Source organism: Mixophyes fleayi, chromosome 12 (genome assembly GCF_038048845.1).
Source record: "Mixophyes fleayi isolate aMixFle1 chromosome 12, aMixFle1.hap1, whole genome shotgun sequence".
In the NCBI taxonomy this organism is placed as follows: domain Eukaryota; kingdom Metazoa; phylum Chordata; class Amphibia; order Anura; family Limnodynastidae; genus Mixophyes; species Mixophyes fleayi.
Genome location: NC_134413.1, coordinates 36,602,147 through 36,622,816, shown reverse-complemented (window position 1 = coordinate 36,622,816; position 20,670 = coordinate 36,602,147). Strand labels below are relative to the sequence as shown.

The following is a 20,670-nucleotide window of genomic DNA, read 5'->3' as shown; positions in this document are numbered from 1 at the left end:
CCAGGTTAGCCAGCACAAATTGCTAGCACTTATGAGTGGAAGATGTGAGTTGCTGGAGTTGAACAATGTTTGTAATACCAGTACACACCAAATATCACTCTATTTAAATCCAAAGTTAATTATTTAGCAATGGACCCAATGACCAATTTTAATAAACTACCCCTAAATGCAAAGGCAAGATATTGTGATCATCTGCTAGGGAGTATTACACAATTTTTGCTCACTTATTAGAAGTAACTTGATCTGATCTCCAGTTGGATTTGTTTAAACATTCCATGAAATGACATTATCAAACTAGCTAAAATACAACTTTATAACAAGGTGAAATAGTATTTCACACCATGGAATAGATCTCAAGCTGACTTTATTGCTGTCACCGTAATGACATTTGCAATGTACTTCTTAGTTTACCAGCTCTGAGTGGCATGCTGTAGCCATCAATAGCATACTTACCAACCTTTTTCAACTTCCTTCCCGGAGATCCCAGGCAGGGGGCGTGGTTGGAGGGCGGGAGGGGCGGGGCACGGGAATCGCATAATTTTGGCCCCGTCCCCCGCGGAAAAATGCTGCTTTTGTTGCAGGGCCAAAATGACGCGATTCACCGCAAATCGCGTCATTTTTACAGCAAGAGGCCGTTTGCGGGATATTTGCCTGCTCTCCCGGGAGATCTACCCGAATTTCAGGAGTCTCCCGGACATTCCGGGAGAGTTGGCAAGTTTGATCAATAGATGGACTTATGGTTATCTCACACTATGTAGTCTGTGCTCCAGTCTGTACGCTAAGCAACTAATGGGCTCATTTACAAGTGGGTGCATTTGTATTACAAATGCAAGTTGTGAAAGACCAGTCATAAATGAACAACAAAATATATATGTATGCATACACCCTGTTGGTGTGCATGCACAGTACAGAAATGCATATCTTACATTATTTTTTGTTTATTATTATTTTTTAAAGTATATCCACCTCTAATTGAGCCCCTAGATGTTTACCAATTTGAGGGCCAGATTTAAAAGATCTAGTAGCAGGAAGGCTCCTGCTTCTCCTTCCTACTATTCTGTATACTCCAATGAGGAATCATCAGCTAAAGGTCCCATTTTGCCTTTAATGCCATTGCCGTTTTAAATTTGCCCTGCATATCGGGGACTTGCAAAACCACAGCATAATACCTTTACCCCCAGAATGTAAATGTATCAATCAGTGGTTATATAAAACCAACAATTTTCGACAATTTGCCAGCGTTATGTAAATCGTCAATTTTATCAAAGGCAAAGCACGTCGGGTCTTGCCTTTCATAAAACTGCTGTTTTAAACACTGATGGTAAATCTATGAAAAAACTTTTATTAAAATTAGCCAATCACTGAACTGAGTTGATTTTGTGTTTTTTTTTTCCTTTTAATCTGGGCTTGTTCAGGAATGTGGGCATCCAGTGCTGCATTATTGTCTGATAACGTTCTTGTAGAAGTGTTGGGTTATTTTTCCAGGCAAGGAAAGGGAAGTGAAGATACATCTAGTTGGGTCTACAAGATCTCATTTAGGGCAAAGTGATTATACTGCAAATGTAATGTGGATGGCTAGTAAGAGATAAAAGGCAAACGTCCCATCTCATGGTCTAGAAGTCTACAAGTCACATTAGTACAGGGACTCATGCAGCGCTAAAAATGATTGTTCTGCAACCTTTCTTTATAGTCTACAAAGTACTGCTTGTCTACAGGGGGAATTCCAGGCTCCTGTAACTACTCCCACTCCAGTTCTTGCCTATGGATTTTTCTTAATTATTCTCACTGACTCTCTACATAGCGCATACAGAAGAAGTCTGTTGTATTATACAGTATATGTGATCGTAAGTCATTGTTGGCAAACTGCAAACCTTAGTAAGAAACCGGTTAATCAACCATAATAGGTGAAAAGTTGGTTTAACTACCTGTTTACTAATATGTGCATGATACAAGATTATTTCAGTTAGTCAAAACTGATACAGATAAGGCATTCCATTTCACCCAACCCATTACAAGCAGTCGTTGGCTGAAACATTAAAATATTATATGAGGTTCCATTGAGCAGTGGTGAAGATTGATCAACACATAAGGAAATCAGATTTTAGCACACAATGATGCCAATGGTTGGCATCAAATGTTTATTCAAATGTTATTCATTTAAGCCCCACTTATTTATGGCACATTCTGCTATGGCTTGCATTGCATTCATTCTCAAAATCACGGGCGCGGTCCTTTAAGTGTATTGTTTTATCTTTTAATAGCTCTGGAACAACGAACTTGGGAAGACAGGGGGAGTATGATTCCCTGTAATGTGCTGTGGAGTGCAGTCTGAACGGTTGTAAAGATACTACATGGTGATGTAACATCACAGATTTTTCCTAGCACTCCATAGATTTGTGCAGGAAAATCTGTAATGTTTGGGTACCATAGTACCAGATAATAAGCGCAGCCAGACTTCACAGTGATGCCTGGCAGCTCATCGCTAAGAACGGAATTCCACTATAAGAACCTGCTGGGATCACAATTCTAAGTAGATAAAAACTGGAGACCGACGACCATTTACAATTAAGAGTAAATCCAATGCAACAAGTATAAATTTTGCCCCTTGGCAAAACCATTTTGTGCTTCAGGAGGATCAAAAAATTGCAGACAAATTTAGAGTTGGTAGGGGGTGCAATATTGCTTAGCAACTTGTCTAGGTGCAAATTTGCACTCTTTAGCCATATGTCCCAGCTGGGTATATGACACGACCCCCTCCCACTCCCTCTTCTTCCATGCATGCTGCCAATAAATCTGACTGGATTACCTAAGAGACAATGTTGCATGTTAGATATATTTGCTCCTAACTCAAAATGAGGGCCCAAATCCTTATTATAGAGCACAACTTTCTTCTTGAAATTGCAAGAATATTTTTTTGTAGGATTCTTCTGTGTTTTAAGCATGTTTGAAGTAGAGATGCTCAGACTCGGTTCCTCGAGAACCAAACACACCCGAACTTAGGGGATCAGAGTACCAAGCCGAGCCTGCTCGGTACTTCCGTGCGCCCTCGGAATCGAAAACACGAAAATACGTCATTGTTACGTCGTCGGATCTCGCGATTTTTGGATTCCATTTTTAAGATCCAACATAACGGTGGTTGGGAGGGAGGGCGGGCCCAAGGACAATTCCATCTTGCACCATTTTTCTCTTCTGCCACTGCTGTGTGCCAATGTGTCCTAGATGTGCTAGGAACTGCTATGTGTTTGTGTCATTGCTCTGTCGCTTACCATCCAGCCAGGTCACTGCAGTATTTGTCCGAAAGTGTATGAAAATAATATTGTGATCTGTGAGGTGGTCAAAATTGACTGCAAATGCCTTGAAATAAGTGTTAATAATAATGTAGGAACAAAAAAGAGCAAAAATATGTGATTTTAGCATATAATTTAGGATTTTTTAAAAAATAAGCAAAACACATGAGGGCGGTTTTGCCAAAACCAAAATACAAAGCTAATCCAGATCCAAAACCAAAACCACTTCACTAGGGTCTTTGAGCATCTCTAGTTTAAAGCTCTTATACGCTAGTGTCACGGTTTTAAATAATAGATTTTTAATAAGTTGTTTACATGATCGATTAAAACAAAAAAAACTCAACTAATTTTTTGGCATATTTATTATTATTGTAGATTTGCAAGGCACCACATTGCTCCACAAAGCATTACAGTGGGGAAAATATAGTATACTTAACCCAGGGGCATACAAGGAAGACAAAAAAAAGCAGACGTGAAAACAAGGGGTAGACAAGGCCCTGTTCAAACAAGAGCCTAATCATTAATTGGAAGAAGGCACAGCTGAAATAAGAGGATCGGGTGTGGCTCATATTTGCGGTTTCAAAAATGTTGCCATAGCAACATTTTTGCTGCCTCTATTGGTAATATTGAGGTCTATATTTTGGAAATGACTGTAAAATGCAGCTTAGCATTTCAATGATTTCACAAATTTAGGTGACCTGAAATGAAAACACCTGCAAGTACATTTTGCATGTAATTTTAACAATAAAAAAACCTAAAGCCAACATTCCAAAAATTCTCATGTAAAAACATCAACCATACTTTAATTACAAACTGAGCCTGTTTACATGTTTTTTTGGAATGCTGTCTGCATGCGTTTACCATCTTAAAAATCACAGGTACCTGCAGTTGCTTTCACTTTCATCCATTTTTGGTCTCTTTACCTGATTTTGTCACTCTATTGTTTACTGCAATGTTTCATGCATTTATGTGTGTTTTTTTATTCCGCAATTTATGGTCCTTAGACCAATGAAGGTAGACAAACCTCATGTTTTATAATGTGGAGTTTTAATTATTTTTTTTTTTTAAATAATCAGTAACACAGCAACAATTGTCACATGTTAAAACTTTTAAAATAGCAACACAACATATCAGGGCTCATTTATTAGAGTATATTTTTATGCCATTTTTCTGAAGTTTAAGCTTTTTTCACACATTGCTGATGTGTTCGAATTCTTTAAAAAGAAAACAAAACATTGAATTCTATATTAAGTTATTTACAAGGAGAGATGTCTGGTTCCATTTTGCAACATGTTGCATCACACTTTATGTTGTTTATGTCAAAACTTTTGCTTTGCTTTTTAAACAACCCCTTAAAAAAAACTAAAACATACTTTTTTTTTTAATGCGCATGTAAACAACTGAATAGGAAATTATGTAAAACCATAACACCTTTAAAAGCATTGACGCAATATAATATTGAAAGAAATTCAAAGTGTTTGAAGAAACAGATGAATCACACACAAAAAAAGTCGCTTTTGGAAACAAGCCCTGGATGGCACTAATCAACACTCAATATATTGTATAATACAATCTCATTTTACCTGGTTTCCAACACAACCTCATCTTCATTATACAATATTCCCTACACTGCTGTGTAGATCAGAACATACATGTGAAGAGGCTGAGGCTTATTAATAAAGCTCTAGTGCTCTTAGCAGATGGCTCTACAAAGCAGACAATGAACCCTTAATATGATGAGCGAACATGCCTAGTCTTGATTACATTTCTAGATCACTGAGTGTATTTTGGCATTTCATCATTTATTAGATATGTAAACACGGATACTATTACAGGGCAGACACCCCCGATGACATTACTACTACAGATATATATGTAAAGTATAAACCAATGCAAATATAAATATCTAATGATACACAGCCCCTGATGTTGGGCATCCTACTTAGATCATTATTTTGCAAACAACAATAACATTATGGCCTTGTTCTTGAGCATTTCAAATTATATCAAGGACTAAATTTAGGGGTATATTTACTAAACTGCAGGTTTGAAAAGGTGGAAATGTTGCATATAGCAACCAATCAGATTCTAGCTGTCATTTTGTAGAATGTACTAAACAAATAACTAGAATCTTATTGGTTGCTATAGGCAACACCTCCACTTTTTCAAACCCGTATTTAGTAAATATAGCCCTTAGAGTCATTTCATTTTACACCCAGTATGCACCTTACCACTACACCTCCTCTTCCGTTTACTCTCACAACAAACTCAGGTACTATCAACATTTTACAGTATATCACATGCCAGTTTATGTAATGACACCTGGTACCATGTCTTAATTGATTCATCTCAACCAGTACAGCCACCCCTAATTATCTTACTCCATTTACTGCAGTCCCTAAAAATGTCCAGCTCAGGTTCTATCCCTAATCCTGTCTCATATCCTATTTAGTCTAGAAAATAAATAGCAAACTCTATACAGTTTTATTCCTGGACCAAACAACTACAAATGGACATCCTATCAAACAGTTTCCTGTCTTTAAATGTTAGCTAGTAGTCTGACTTTATAGTCCAGACCACAATAGACCAGCCTAGTCACCTCTCCCATGTTACACAAAGCTCCACTTAGTTATCTGCAGATAATATTAAAGATCATATTACTTTTATGTTATTAGCAACTCTCTGTATACAGTTATAACAACAGCACCATCCATTAAATCATTGCAATCTAGTATTTTTCATTATTTGCTATTTTCTAAATTAATTCACATTAATAAAACCGTCACAAAATAAGCATAACACATTTCTGTGCCTGCAACTACTATTGCAACAGCCGCACAAGCAATGTACTGGCAGTGCCTAGTGTCACGGACACGGGACGTATGTTGCCTGGTGCTGTGTGTGAACAATAGGTTCTGTACTGCTACAGACAAGAAGACATCGTGCACTTACTGGATTCCTTTCTTCTTGCCAATGGTCCCCATGATGAAGATGCTAGCGCTGTCTGAGTGATCTGCTGTCCCAGTACTCTGCCTGTATCCCATCCTGGAATAGAGATCAGCTTGGAGCGGATTACTGGTCTCCACCCAAACACACCTCCCAGTGGCCAGCTCTCCAAGTACCTGTCTCTCCTCTCACACACATTGCACAGAGCTTCCCGTGTCTCTGGGTGCAGGGCAGGCTATAGGGCAACACGCAGTTACGGCTCTCACGCTTCTTATCTAGAGGAGAATAACCTGTCTATTGAGGAGCACATTACACTTCAGTTCTTCCAGCTACTTCTGACAAGTTAAACGGATCCCCAGCGATTCCTCCCTTCTCTGTCTTTCACACACACTCCTCCCACACACGATGCATCTACATAAAACCATTCACACATGCCGTGCAGGCTTCTGACTTTCAGCAGCTCACAGACATCCGGGTTCTCTTATATTTTTCACAACCAAACTAATGCACTCCCATGTTACAATGGCAGTATTCCTACTTCCCAACTGCTCCTCTTGTGAAAGCACAGGAGTTCATTTGGATCCATATCACTCTGTTATTTCTTTCCAAATTCTGTTTTTGAGGTTTGAAAACGATGTGTTGTATGACTTGTATTGCTGTGTGGTGGTTATGGTGTTTGCTGCTGCATAACTATCACAACTAGGTTACATTTACTATGAAAGTCTGTCATCTAGTGATAAGACATACACTCCTAGGTGTGACCCACAGTCACCAGGCCTCAATTTTTTGTTTGGGTGGGAGCACGATGCTTCTCCATTCCATTGGTTGGACCCACACCTGCTCTTTTGCGCATGTGTGATTGCCAGAAGGCTTGTGCATGAGCTGTAAAGCCCAGGGTGGGTTTTCAATTCCTGAAAGCAGCTTCACTGCGCAATTGCAAGTCTCCGTGCATGCTCAGAAGAGCAGAGTGGCGGCCAGTGTAGCAAATGGAGAAGCCCCTCCCTCAGACCCCAAAGCCATTGGGGCCTTTGTGTCGACTATAATTCCGCCACAGGATACACTATAAGTTCATTGGTTCTCAACAGTACTAGAGTCTTGATAGATTTTCGGTGCACTGTGCTGAGGGCAGGCATTCTGATATGATCATCATCATGTCGTAAATGTAATGAAATAAATACCACTGACAACTGATATTCAGGTTTTTAGGGGCACAATTATCAATGTTCGCATAAAGTGAAAAATAGTTTTCAATCCTTATCGCATTAATAAGGATTGAACTATTTCTCAAATTTATGAAGAACCCAACACAGAAACAGCAGTTCCAGTAAACTGCTGTTTCTGTGATAAAAAAAATCATACTTCCTCTTCGGGAATGCGCTGTCTCCGGATCTCCTCCTTGTCCTCTTCGTTTCTTTTCTTGCTGCAACTGCACATGCGCACAAACATCTCTGCTCTGTCTCTGCAACTATAGTTGCAGAGAGAGAGTGGTGAGTGACAGGGAGAGATCATGTGATCCCTCCACACATGCGCTGTCCAGCTCTGCTCTTCGGAGCGGAGCTGACAGCACTGAAATTTTTCAATTATGTTAATGTACGCCAGCTTCAGCCTTGGGATCCCATGACCCGGCTGTCCTTCCTTAGACCTCTTTTGGTAGGTACTAACCATTGCATACCGGGAACACCACACCTTAGGTCTGCTGTTTTGGTGATGCTCTGACCCAGTCATCTAGCCATCACAATTTGGCCCTTGTTAAAGTCACTAAGATCCTTACGCTTGCCCATTTTTCCTGGTTCCAACACATCAACTTCAAGAACTGACTGTTCACTTGCTGCCTAATATATCCCACCCCTTGACAAGTGCCATTGTAACGAGATAATCAATTATTCACTTCACTTGTCAGTGGTTTAAATGTTGTGGCCGATCAGTCTATGGGGCATATTCAATTCCGATCCGATCCGCGGTAACGCGCGTTACCGCGGAAAATGCGCAGTACTGCTGGTAATACGGTACCGCAATAACGGATTAGGTTCGCGGCCGTTCCGGCACGATCCCGCGGATCGGGATCGGAATTGAATATGCCCCTTAATGTGTAATGCTCCCTTTGGATTACTGTTTGTGTGCCTCCCCGAGGGTTATGTGATATGTGGATGTGGTATGAATGGAATCACCTTGGGGGTAGACTAGTGCTTAGTTGTAGGACTGGAAAAATTAAATGTCCCCTCTGGTGCTGGGGAAAAGACTTTTGACACCCACCTGAGTTTGACCTAAGGTTATTGCTTCAAGAGTAACGCACCTTTGAGCCCAAGACTGAACATTCAGGTTTAAACTCATATTTTAGTGGAAAAGGTTTCCTCTCCACTACTCTAACAATATAGCAGGGGCTAGGGATAGCAACATTCAAGTGTCTAAAAGGTGCATGTCAGCATGAGTACTGAGAGGGAAACTCTAGCTGGTAAATTTACTAAACTGCGGGTTTGGAAAGTGGAGATGTTGCCTATAGCAACCAATCAGATTCTAGCTGTCATTTAGTACATTCTACAAAATAACAGCTAGGGGGGTATTCAATTGTTAGCGAGATCGCTGAAATACTCGCGCTCCAAAAATACCGTTAATACGGTAATTTACTTGCTGTATTTCGGAGCTGCGAGCTGAAATTCAGCGAGATATTACCGTATTAACGGTAATATTTTTGGAGCGCGAGTAATTCAGCGGTCTCGCTAACAATTGAATAACCCCCCTAGAATCTGTTTGCTATAGGCAACATCTCCACTTTTTCAAATGCGTAGTTTAGTAAATATAACCCTAGGGGTCTGATTTAGAGTTAGGTGCACATGCAAACATTTTTGTTCCATTCAGGATAAATATATATGGCACTGCTTTATTTTTATTTTTTTAATAGTTTTATTTTGAAAGGTCATAGAACGAAATACAACCAACATAGAGGGGCGTATTCAATTGTTAAAAAGTCCTGCGGCGTTAAAACTATTACAGTTAATACGGTAAAATCTAGCTGGATTTCAGCTCGCGGCTCAGGGAGCCGCAAGCTGAAATTCAGCGAGTAAATTACCGTATTAACTGTTTTTCCGCGCACAATTACCGTAATAACGGTAATCGTGCGCGGACCGCAGGATTTTCTGCGTTTCCGCCGACAATTGAATACGCCCCAGAGAGTATGTATATAGAGACACGGGGGTTAAACAGTAGCTGCGACCAGCGTAGTAAAAAGACATCTCAATGCAGAGGTCAACAACAGAAGAGTACAAGGAATGACCAGGAGTTTTTATGAAGAGGTAGAGAAGAAGAAGGAGGAGGATAAAAGAAGAGACAAAGAAGAGGGGGATGGGGGAGAGAGAGAAAGAGGTGGTGGCTTTTCCCAGGATGAGAGGAAATAAGCGGAGGAAGAGAAGTAGAGAAAGGGAGGACAAGGTTTATAGCGAAATCACAACAAAGGAGAACGATCTTGAAAAAAGGAGAGCCACGGGTCCCAGACCTTGGGACCCTCATTTAGTCCATATGTTGAGTTTGCCAGACTCTGTTAATAATGGTTTGAATAGATGGGAGAGCTTGCTGCCTCCAGTTTACTGAGATTTGGCAAGTTGCTGCCGAGACAATATGCCGGGCCAGCTTATTCTGATAGCGAGTCGCCAAAGAGTCCAAGGTATTTGATTTTCTGTAGGCGCCAGTGGAATGGAAAAGAATGTTCAAGTAGGGATTTGTCCGATGTGAGAACATAGAAATCTAGTACCTCAGTCTTGTCTGAGTTGACCTTGTAGCTGGAAAAATATCCATAGAGGTCTAACTCAGCCAGGAGGGGGTCAAGGAAGCAGTTGGATGAGCAATAGACATCAGGACATCATCAGCGTATAGCGCAATTTTGTGAGCCGAGGGGCCCACAGGGATACCGGCGATCTCCTGATTAGCGTGGATTCTGGCAGCCAAAGGTTCACAAGAGCGAAAATTAGTGGGGAGAGGGGGCAACCCTGACGTGTGACTTCGAGATAAAAAAGGGAGCCGAGGTCAGACCATTCGCTGAGATCGTAGTTGATGGGGAGCGATACAGGGCTGAGATGTCATTCAAAAACTTACCAGAGTATCCCATCCTCTTGAATACCCCATCCATAAAAGACCAGGAAATGCGATCAAACACCTTTTCAGCGTTGAGGGCCATAAGCAAGGATGGTAATTTGTCACAATGAATTGTATGAATCAAGTCAATGATCCTCCTTGTGTTATTGGCCACTTAACTCCCTGGAATAAAGCCCACCTGGTCAGGATGAATGAGGGAAGGAAAGAGCGGATTCAATCTGGAGGCAAGGATTTTAGCGTACAACTTCAAATCAACATTGAGTAATGAAATAGGCCTATAGCTAGAGCAAAGAGAGTGATCTTTCCCCGGCTTTGCCCCCTCCAACACCTCATTAAAAAATTTTGTCAGATGCGGGTCAAGGTCCCACGGCAAACTTTTTGTAATATTGGGGGGTTAAGCCATCTGGGCCCGGAGTGGACGAAACCTTTAAAGCTTTATTAGCAGCCAGGACCTCAGTCAATGTGATTTCTGAGTTCAGAGCTGTCAACTGCATTGGGGTAATTTTAGGGAGGGGGGTGACTTTAAGATAATCCTCTAAAGTGGGAACTGGAAGATCCTCACGGAGGGAGGGAGTGGGAAGGTTATAGAGGCAGGAATAGAATTCCCGGAACTCACAGACTATTGTTGAAGGGTCATAGGTGATGTTTTCCGCAGGGGTTTTTTGAATTTTGTCAGTGTGGTGAAGGGCCAGCTTTTTGCAAAGTTTTCTAGCAAGTACTGAATCGGCTTTAACAGCTTTGTCATAAAAATGTTGCTGGAGCTTCTATATAGTGATAGCTGCTCTGCAGGAAAGAAGGGTGTTGAGTTGGCCCTTCAATGAGTTAATCTGAGGGAGTAAGGTCGGGTCTTGGTGGGGCTGATGGAGGACAAGGAGCGCGGCAATTTGGCGCTCGAGCGATGATATCTCCGCTGCTGCCTTACGCTTAGAAGATGAAGTCAGACTGATCAGCTGACTCCAAATAGTGGCCTTATGGGCCTCCCGGAGGACACCTGGCGGTGTATCGGGAGAGTTCTCCATAAAATAGTTAGAGATGACTGATTTAACATCTAGGACAGTGGATTGATTAAGCAGCAGGGAGTCATCAAGGGTTTTTGTTTCTGGTTCAGGGCATAGACTGAGACCAGGGTGACAGGAGCAGAGCAGAGGGTGCCCTCTACAATTAGGAAATGACCTTTCGGATCTGCATACGTGTTGGAGTGCAAAAAGGGGATTTTGCTATGAATCAGGATAGCTACACCCCGTATCTTACAGTCCGTAGAGGCGAAGAAGGTGTGGGAAAACTGCTTACCCTGAAGTTGAGAGTGGGCTCCTGTGAAAGGGGTTTCTTGTAGGAAAAAAATGTTGGCCTTTTCTCTCCTGCAGGCTCCCAATAGCACGGTGCACTTACTTGGGGTATTGAGGCCATTGACATTAACAGAGAAGATCTTCAAAGGCATGCCACTGGCAGGGAGTCAGATCTCGAAAGCAGAGCTAGAGGTTGTGGAAGGAGGTGAAAAGTGTTAGTCTATTCCAGAGACAAAGAGTAAAGATGTAGGACAAGCCAGAAGAAAGAGAGGGGGAAGAGAAAGCCCAATTGGGCAAAAACCCTGAGTAAAAGAAACCCAAAGAGGGTTCAAGGATATAGCGAAAAAACTATGGATAAAAAAGTACAATATCAAATGCATGCGGATGATTATGTCTCGAGGAGGTTGTCCACTGGTGGGCTTAGCTCTCAGGGCCCTGTGAGCTCAGTCCATAAGACAGTCCGCATCGGACAGATGCGAAAAAATGTGGAGAAAAAGCTTTTGAGGAAAGTCTGCAGTTTCGTCGGAAGGGCGTCTTCGGCCACGTTTCTTATCCAGATATCATTACAACGAGAGCGGTTTTCGGAATCCTCTTGTTTCACTTTGAAAGCTTTGATCTTGTTGTGAAGGCGGAAGAGTTCTTTGTCAATCATGGTTTGGGAACGACAGAGATCATTAGTTTTGGATTCTGTCCTGTTACCCAGTGAATTCAATTCAGTTTTAAATTCAGTGACTGCTTGACTGTTGAAATGCCAGCTTGACGCCTCCAAGGAAATTGGTAATCACTGCTTGGATCTAAGGGTCCAGTTCCACTTCTGGGGATAGTGAGGAGGCCGACATCTCTTGGCTGGTTGAATGAGGCGTGGAAGCTCCTGGTTGTAAGAATCTGGGCACGGTGCTTAACAGACCGTGTCCTTACGTGGGTAGGCCCAGACCCCCGATTAGCGTTGCAGGGCAGCCACAAAAGCAAAGCTCACCCCCAAAGGCAAGGGAAGGGAGGGCCCCAGTGGAAACTGAAGTTGGGAGCCGTGGAGAGGGCGAAAAGGCACCGATGGCAGAAGATATATATATCTTAGTTGAGGAGCTATGAGAGACTCTGTCCGGCCAGTATGGCTGTCAGGCCACTCCCCCCACAGCTTTATTTTTACACTGCATTTTATGCCATGCACCACTCATAACTCTAAATTATGTTGTGCTTGTTACATTTGTTATCCCCTGCAATACAAATGGTTTTCCAGGTGCAAATTTTAAAAAGTAGTCCTTAAAACTGAAAATACACAAGTCAATGGGACCTTAAGTATACATACAAGGATATTAATAAAGTTCTAGTAATACTAATAACAGAATCATTGAACTAGTCCCTATGAACAGCAGTAATTCTAGTGGACTAGAATATAGTCCTGCTGCGCAAAAGTGAAAGTAAAGCAGAGACTGGCAACTACAGATCTGTGAGCCTGGTGTCAGTAGTGTGAAAATTAATGGAAATGTTGCTAAAAGAAAGAATAGTAGACTACTTAAAATCCAGGAACTTGCAAAACAAATGTCAAACAAATCTGATGGACTTTTTTGACTGGGTGACCATGGAAATATATTGCGATGAAACTGTAGATACAGCATATCTAGATGCTAATAAGGCCTTTGGCACTATTCCACACTCAAGTGTTTAATAAATGAGAAAATGTGGGACTGGATTCAAATTTGTTGAATAGATAAGAGATTGGTTTAAGGAAAGACAACAGAGATTGTTAGCAAATTAAGTACTTTCAGTGGAGGGAAATGATGCCAGCAGAGTACTCCATGGATCTGTATTGGACCATTGGTCTTCAATATATATATATTAGTGACATTTACTAATTGTATTTAACGAACAATCTGCCTTTTGCAGATGACATACAGGTATGTAGCAGTGTAGTCACCCCAGGGGAAGGAGAGGAAAATAAAATAGTCAAGAATGTGGCAACTACAGTGTAATACAATATCATGGAGTTGGGTTTCAAAACCCTAAATTATGAATATAGTATTAATGTCTCTAAAATACTGAGCAGAAAATGGATCTAGGAGATAATATTTCAGGAGACTTAAAAGTAAGCAGAAAATGTAACAAGTAATGGGGAAGGTCAGTCGGATGCTAGGTTGCATAGCGAGCAAATTTAGTAGCAGACAGAGAGGGTGGTGATGCCACTATATAGCTCATTGGTGAGACTTGCATCAGATATGGCTCTTTAAGTTAGACTTAAAGAGCCATATGGAGGTCCCATCTTCTGATCTACTCAGCATGCACTGGGGTCTGGTGCAGAGGAGGAACTAGCGAGCTGTGAGCTCTGGTACAGGGAAGCGGGCAGGAGGGGACCGGGGCCCACAGATCGCTAGTTCCACGTGCAGCAGGCCCCATTATCTCCATGGGCCCCGATGCACTGCACCTGCTGCACCAATGGTAGTTCTGCCACTGGTCTGGTGCATGTGTGGAACTAGAAACCAGTTTGCACTTCCAGTTCAACTGTTATAGAAAAAAGTTAAAGAAAAACATGGAGAGAAAAAAAAAGAAAAAGCTTTTATACATACACTATAGTGGTAGATTTGCGGCTGTACAAGCCATGCTGCAACACTTGATAAACACCTGTGGGGTTAACACCCATTTTCATCTGAAAAAGGGCTTTTCATCCTTTCATAAATAGACCCCACGTTTTTGTAAATTAGACTTAAGACCAGATATGGCTGTGCATATTAAACACTAGCAAATTCACTTTCCCCTTTTTATACATAAATATTTTGTGGGTTTTGTGGTAAATGCACTCAAAACTAAACATAAAAGCTTATTTGGGTGTGGTGTCAAAACTATCTTCTTTGTCTCTTTTGAGGAGCCTCAGTTTTAACTGTATTTTATGAATTTTAGTGTATAAATGTGAGTGTATTGCACAAGTATAATGTATTCACCACTCCATTACAGATAGTTGAGGCTCCTTACACATATTTAAGACAGTATCATATCATCCAACTGTACCACCTTAGGCAGGATAAAGCTGATTTAAGGACTGCCCTACCATACAGTCTATCAGGATTTTTGTCCCTTTCAGGGACAGTTGGGCGATATGTCTCGCTAGGTGGTGCCTCTTCAATGCCGCTTTTACCAATGGCAGGGGCACAATAGCCATTCCATGAAATGGTGCAGCAAAAGTAGAATGCAAAGATTGTATTACCGTAACTTTACACCTCTGTGAAACAAACAACTCCACCATGATATTATATTCTCATAGAATTCACAGCATCCTTGCTCTTAAACAGCCTTTTACATGTATATAAATGACAAATGGTGGCATTTCTTGCTACTTAATCTGTGGGTCATGAACAAAAGCTATCAGTGGATAAATTAATCTCTTTTGCAAAATTATTGTGAATACTACCAATTACCATACTTATTTTTAATAACATTGTATTTTTAATTCAAGTTCCTAATTACCACAGATATATTTAACACAATTGATAGGAAACAGTAAAGTAACCCTGTATTCAGTCATTTACACAGGGCAAGGGCAAGCAGTGATAATCACTTTATTTTATTTATATTTCTAATACATATATATTAAAACACATTTAGTTTTAAATAGGGATGTGCACCGGCGACTTTTGAGGTCTCGTGTTTTGTGTTTTGGATCCGGATTTTCGTTATTTTTGAGGTTCGGATTTGTCTCGCAAAACACTTGACGAAAGGTCTCGGTTCGGATTTAAGGTATTGGATTCGGATTTTTTTTGAAAAAAACATAAAAAGTTTAAAAATCAAGTTTTTGGGCTTATTTTCACTCCTAGGCTATTATTAACCTCAATAACATTCAATAACAAGCATTTCCACTAATTTACAGTGTATTCTGAACACCTCACAATATAGTTATTAGTCCAAAACGTTGCAACAAGGTATCTTTCTGGACTGCGTAGAGGAGTGGGTCACCACAATATATTATAAACCCTGAACTTTTATGATTCGCACCAATAATTGTACCTGGACTGCGTAGAGGAGTGGGTCACCACAATATATATTAAAAACCCTGAACTTTTATGATTCGCACCAATAATTGTACCTGGACTGCGTAGAGGAGTGGGTCACCACAATATCTTAAAAACCCTGAACTTTTATGATTCGCACCAATAATTGTACCTGGACTGCGTAGAGGAGTGGGTCACCACAATATATATTAAAAACCCTGAACTTTTATGATTCGCACCAATAATTGTACCTGGACTGCGTAGAGGAGTGGGTCACCACAATATATTAAAAACCCTGAACTTTTATGATTCGCACCAATAAATGTACCTGGACTGCGTAGAGGAGTGGGTCACCACAATATCTTAAAAACCCTGAACTTTTATGATTCGCACCAATAATTGTACCTGGACTGCGTAGAGGAGTGGGTCACCACAATATATTAAAAACCCTGAACTTTTATGATTCGCACCAATAAATGTACCTGGACTGCGTAGAGGAGTGGGTCACCACAATATCTTAAAAACCCTGAACTTTTATGATTCGCACCAATAATTGTACCTGGACTGCGTAGAGGAGTGGGTCACCACAATATCTTAAAAACCCTGAACTTTTATGATTCGCACCAATAATTGTACCTGGACTGCGTAGAGGAGTGGGTCACCACAATATATATTAAAAACCCTGAACTTTTATGATTCGCACCAATAATTGTACCTGGACTGCGTAGAGGAGTGGGTCACCACAATATCTTAAAAACCCTGAACTTTTATGATTCGCACCAATAATTGTACCTGGACTGCGTAGAGGAGTGGGTCACCACAATATATTAAAAACCCTGAACTTTTATGATTCGCACCAATAAATGTACCTGGACTGCATAGAGGAGTGGGTCACCACAATATCTTAAAAACCCTGAACTTTTATGATTCGCACCAATAATTGTACCTGGACTGCGTAGAGGAGTGGGTCACCACAATATATTAAAAACCCTGAACTTTTATGATTCGCACCAATAAATGTACCTGGACTGCGTAGAGGAGTGGGTCACCACAATATCTTAAAAACCCTGAACTTTTATGATTCGCACCAATAATTGTACCTGGACTGCGTAGAGGAGTGGGTCACCACAATATCTTAAAAACCCTGAACTTTTATGATTCGCACCAATAATTGTACCTGGACTGCATAGAGGAGTGGGCACTGGGCACCACAATAAAATATATAAAAAACCTTCAACAGATCTGCATTACACTACACATACGGCTGCTCCTCCATCCTCTCCATCATATACATGTTGGAGTTTTAGCGTGTGACAACCTCTTGTTTTTGATAATGTCAGTGCATTTTGAATATTTTTCAATTTGCCCCACACCACTGAATGTACTTTATCTATGATACGCAATACGCATCTATCTATCTTGACTGCGTAGTGTGGTGGCCCCGGTACACAATTTGGTACCGAGGCCACAATATAATTAAAAAACCCTCCACGTGTCTGAATTCCACCAAACAAGTATCTGGACTGCATAGTGGGGTGGCCCCGGTACCCAATTTGATACCGGGGCCACAATACCTCCTCCAAACATGATACAGACAATTCGTCATTGAGAGACCCCAGACAGACAGGGTCGAAGTGTTATTGTTTGACTTTGTAAACCCAAAAAAATGTCCCTGTTGCACATAGTCGTGCAATGAAGACTGACTTTTTCATTTAAAGGCACGATCTTTAAAGTGTAGTGTTTGTAAGTCTAAGTCATATTATACTTTTGCTAAAATTGGTTTATTTTGTTCCTCTTTATGGTAATTAATTAGTAATAGAATTAAAGTAGGAAATAGAATTAAAGTATGAAATAGAATTAAAGTAGGAAATAGAGTGGTATAGAGTTGTAGTGTGGTATAGATAGAGTGGTCCACACAATATAATAATAAAACCCTCAACTGGTCTGAATTCCACCAAACAAGTATCTGGACTGCGTAGTGGGGTGGCCCCGGTACACAATTTGGTACCGAGGCCACAATATAATTAAAAAATTGGGCATCAACTGTCACCGTTGTTTAATATCTGATACACCTAAATATGGACTGCACAGTGGAGTGGCCCCGGTAGTAAATTTGGTGCCGGAGCCACAATACCTCCTCCAACTTCCAAGTGTAGTGTTTATAAAGACACACAGCGTCGAAGTGTTATTATTAGTTGACTTTCTTAACCCTAAAATTGTCCCTGTTGCAAATATTCGTGCAATGGACAGTTACTTTTCTATTGAAAGACTTAAGCTTTCAAGTGTAGTGTTTATAAAATATAAACAACAATACAGTAGTTTTAGAGCACGTCAATACCTCTTGTTTTAAATTATGACACGGCATTTTACTTTTGGTTTAATTTCTTGAATTTTTTTACATTTGGTTTTACTTTTTGAACATGGCAAACGACTGTTGCTTTGTCATATAATGCAAAAAAAAAAGTTCCAAGATGGAATTGTCCTTGGGCCCTCACACCCACCCTTATGTTGTTGAAATAGGACATGCACACTTTAACAAACCAATCATTTCAGCGACAGGGCCTACCAAACAACTTTGGCTGAAATGATTGGTTTGTTTGGGCCCCCACACCAAAAAAGCTAATTATCTCTCCCTGTACAGACTAAACAGGCTCTACTGAGGCAAGATGTCGTCCTCATCCTCAACCTCTGATTCCTCTCCCCCTACAGTGTGTACTTCCTCCTCATCACACATTATCAATTCGTCCCCGCTGGACTCCACAACCACAGGTCCCTCTGTAGTATCTGGAGGGCAGTGCTGTACTTCATTGAGGAATTGATTATTCATTTTTATAAACATCATTTTTTCAACGTTGTGAGGAAGCAACCTCCTTCGCCGCTCACTGACCAGGTTCCCCGCTGCACTAAAAACTCTTTCCGAGTACACACTGGAGGGGGGACAACTCAGGTAAAATAGAGCCAGTTTGTACAGGGGCTTCCAAACTGCCTTTTTTTCCTGCCAGTAACAATATGGACTGTCTGACATGTCTACTTGGATGGTGTCAGCAAAGTAATCATCCACAATTTTTTCTATTGTGACAGCATCCAATGCAGCGAGAGTAGACATGTCTGCAATGGTTGGCAGGTCCTTCAGTCCGGACCAGATGTTATCAGCATCCCCGCCAGTGCCTCTTTTGGGAAAACTGAGCTTTTTCCTCGCAGCCATAGATGTGGAAGAAAATGAGGGTGGAGCTGTTGGCATGTCACGGTCCTCTTCAGAGGACAATCTCCTGACCAGCAGGTCTTTGCACCGCTGTAGACTTGTGTCCGCCGGAAACAGAGACACAACATACGCTTTAAACCGAGGATCGAGCACGGTGGCCAGAATGTATTCCTCTGACTTTAAAAGAGTGACCACCCTCGGATCCTGGCAAAGCGTACGAAGGGCTACATCCACAAGAGCTACATGCTTGGTGTAATCGCAATGGCTTACCAGCTCCTCCCTCACTTTCTCCAGCTGCTTCTGCAACAGCCTGATCAGGGGAATGACCTGACTCAAGCTGGCAGTGTCGGAACTGACTTCTCGTGTGGCAAGTTCAAATGGCTGCAGAACCTTGCACAACACGGAAATCAGTCTCCACTGCGCTTGACTGAGGCGCATCCCCACTCCTTTGCCTATGTCGTAGGTGGCTGTGTAGGCCTGAATGGCCTTTTGCTGCTCCTCCATCCTCTGCAGCATATAGAGGGTGGAGTTCCAGCGCGTCACAACCTCTTGTTTGAGGTGATGGCAGGGCAGGTTCATGCTTTTTTGATGTGCCTCTAGTCTGCGGTAGGCACTGGCTGAATGCCGAAAGTGTCCAGCAATTTTGCGCGCCACCGCAAGCATCTCCTGCACACCCCTGTCACTCTTGAGGTAATGCTGCACCACCAAATTAATGGTGTGGGCAAAACATGGGACGTGCTGGAAATTGCCCATATTTAATGCCCGCACAATGTTACTGGCATTGTCTGACACCACAAATCCCCATGAGAGTCTAAGTGGGGTAAGCCACTGGGAGATAATTTCCCTCATTTTCTCTAATATGTTGTCAGCGTTGTGCCTCTTATTAAAGCCTGTAATGCACAATGTTGCCTGCCTTTGCATGAGCAGCCATTTTGTAGATGCTGCTACTGATGCAGCTGTTGCTGTTGCTGCGGAAGGGGATGCATCTACCCAGTGGGCTGTCACAGTCATATAGTCCTTCGTTTGCCCAGAACCACTTGTCCACATGTCCGTGGTTAAGTGGACAGTGGGTACAACCGCATTTTTAAGAGCACTGAGGACACTTGATCGTACTTCTCTGTACATTTTTGGTATCGCCTGCCTAGTGAAGTGGAATCTCGAGGGGATTTGGTACCGGGGACACAATACCTCCATCAACCCTCTAAATCCTACTCCACTGATGGCGGACACCGGGCGCACGTCTAACACCAACATTGCAGTTACAGCCGCAGTTATACGCTTTGCAATAGGGTGACTACTATCGTATTTGGTGGTCATGGCAAACGACTGTTGGACGGTCAATTGTTTTGTGAAAGACTTAGCGGTCTTACGACTTCCCCTCTGGGAAGATGACCGACTAACAGCAGCAACAGCAGCAGTGGCAGTAGTAGGCGTACCGCTGCAGGATTCCTCGGATGAATCCCGTATTGAGGAGGACTCAGTCTGGCTGCTGACTTGGGCTGCAGGACTGAATCTGATGGAGATTGTGGAGGAAGTTGACGAGGAGGGTGTTGCTGGTGTGTATCCAACTGGACCACGGGATTTAGGTGTCCCTGTACCGATGAGGGTCCTAGCCCCAGTTCCTGAACTAACCACTGAACTATGAAGGTTATTCAGGTGACGTATAAGGGAGGATGTTCCTAGGTGGGCAAGATCCTTACCCCTGCTTATTTGAGCTTTACATAAGCTACATATTGCCATACATTGGTTGTCTGGATTTGGATAAAAATAACTCCAGACCGAAGAGGTGCATTTTTTGGTCTTCTGACCAGGCATGACGATGGGCTTTTTCATCCCATGGACATCAGCTGTTTCCCCCCCTGGTGCCTCATTTACAATAACCACAT

General features: G+C 41.8%; 1 protein-coding gene across 3 annotated transcripts in view; it reads right to left on the bottom strand.

Moving 5' to 3' along the window:
• RASGRP1 (RAS guanyl releasing protein 1) overlaps window positions 1-20,670 on the bottom strand; it is a 154,731-nt gene that overhangs the window by 32,933 nt on the left and 101,128 nt on the right. For 2 of the 3 annotated variants that reach the window (XM_075192815.1, XM_075192816.1), the window contains exon 1: window positions 6,240-6,620. The exons of the other annotated variant lie outside the window; for it this stretch is intronic. In XM_075192815.1, the coding sequence (XP_075048916.1) occupies window positions 6,240-6,331 (92 nt within the window). In that variant the 5' untranslated portion in view covers window positions 6,332-6,620. Of the gene's footprint in view, window positions 1-6,239; window positions 6,621-20,670 lie in introns of those variants that run through there. 3 annotated transcript variants of the gene reach the window in all.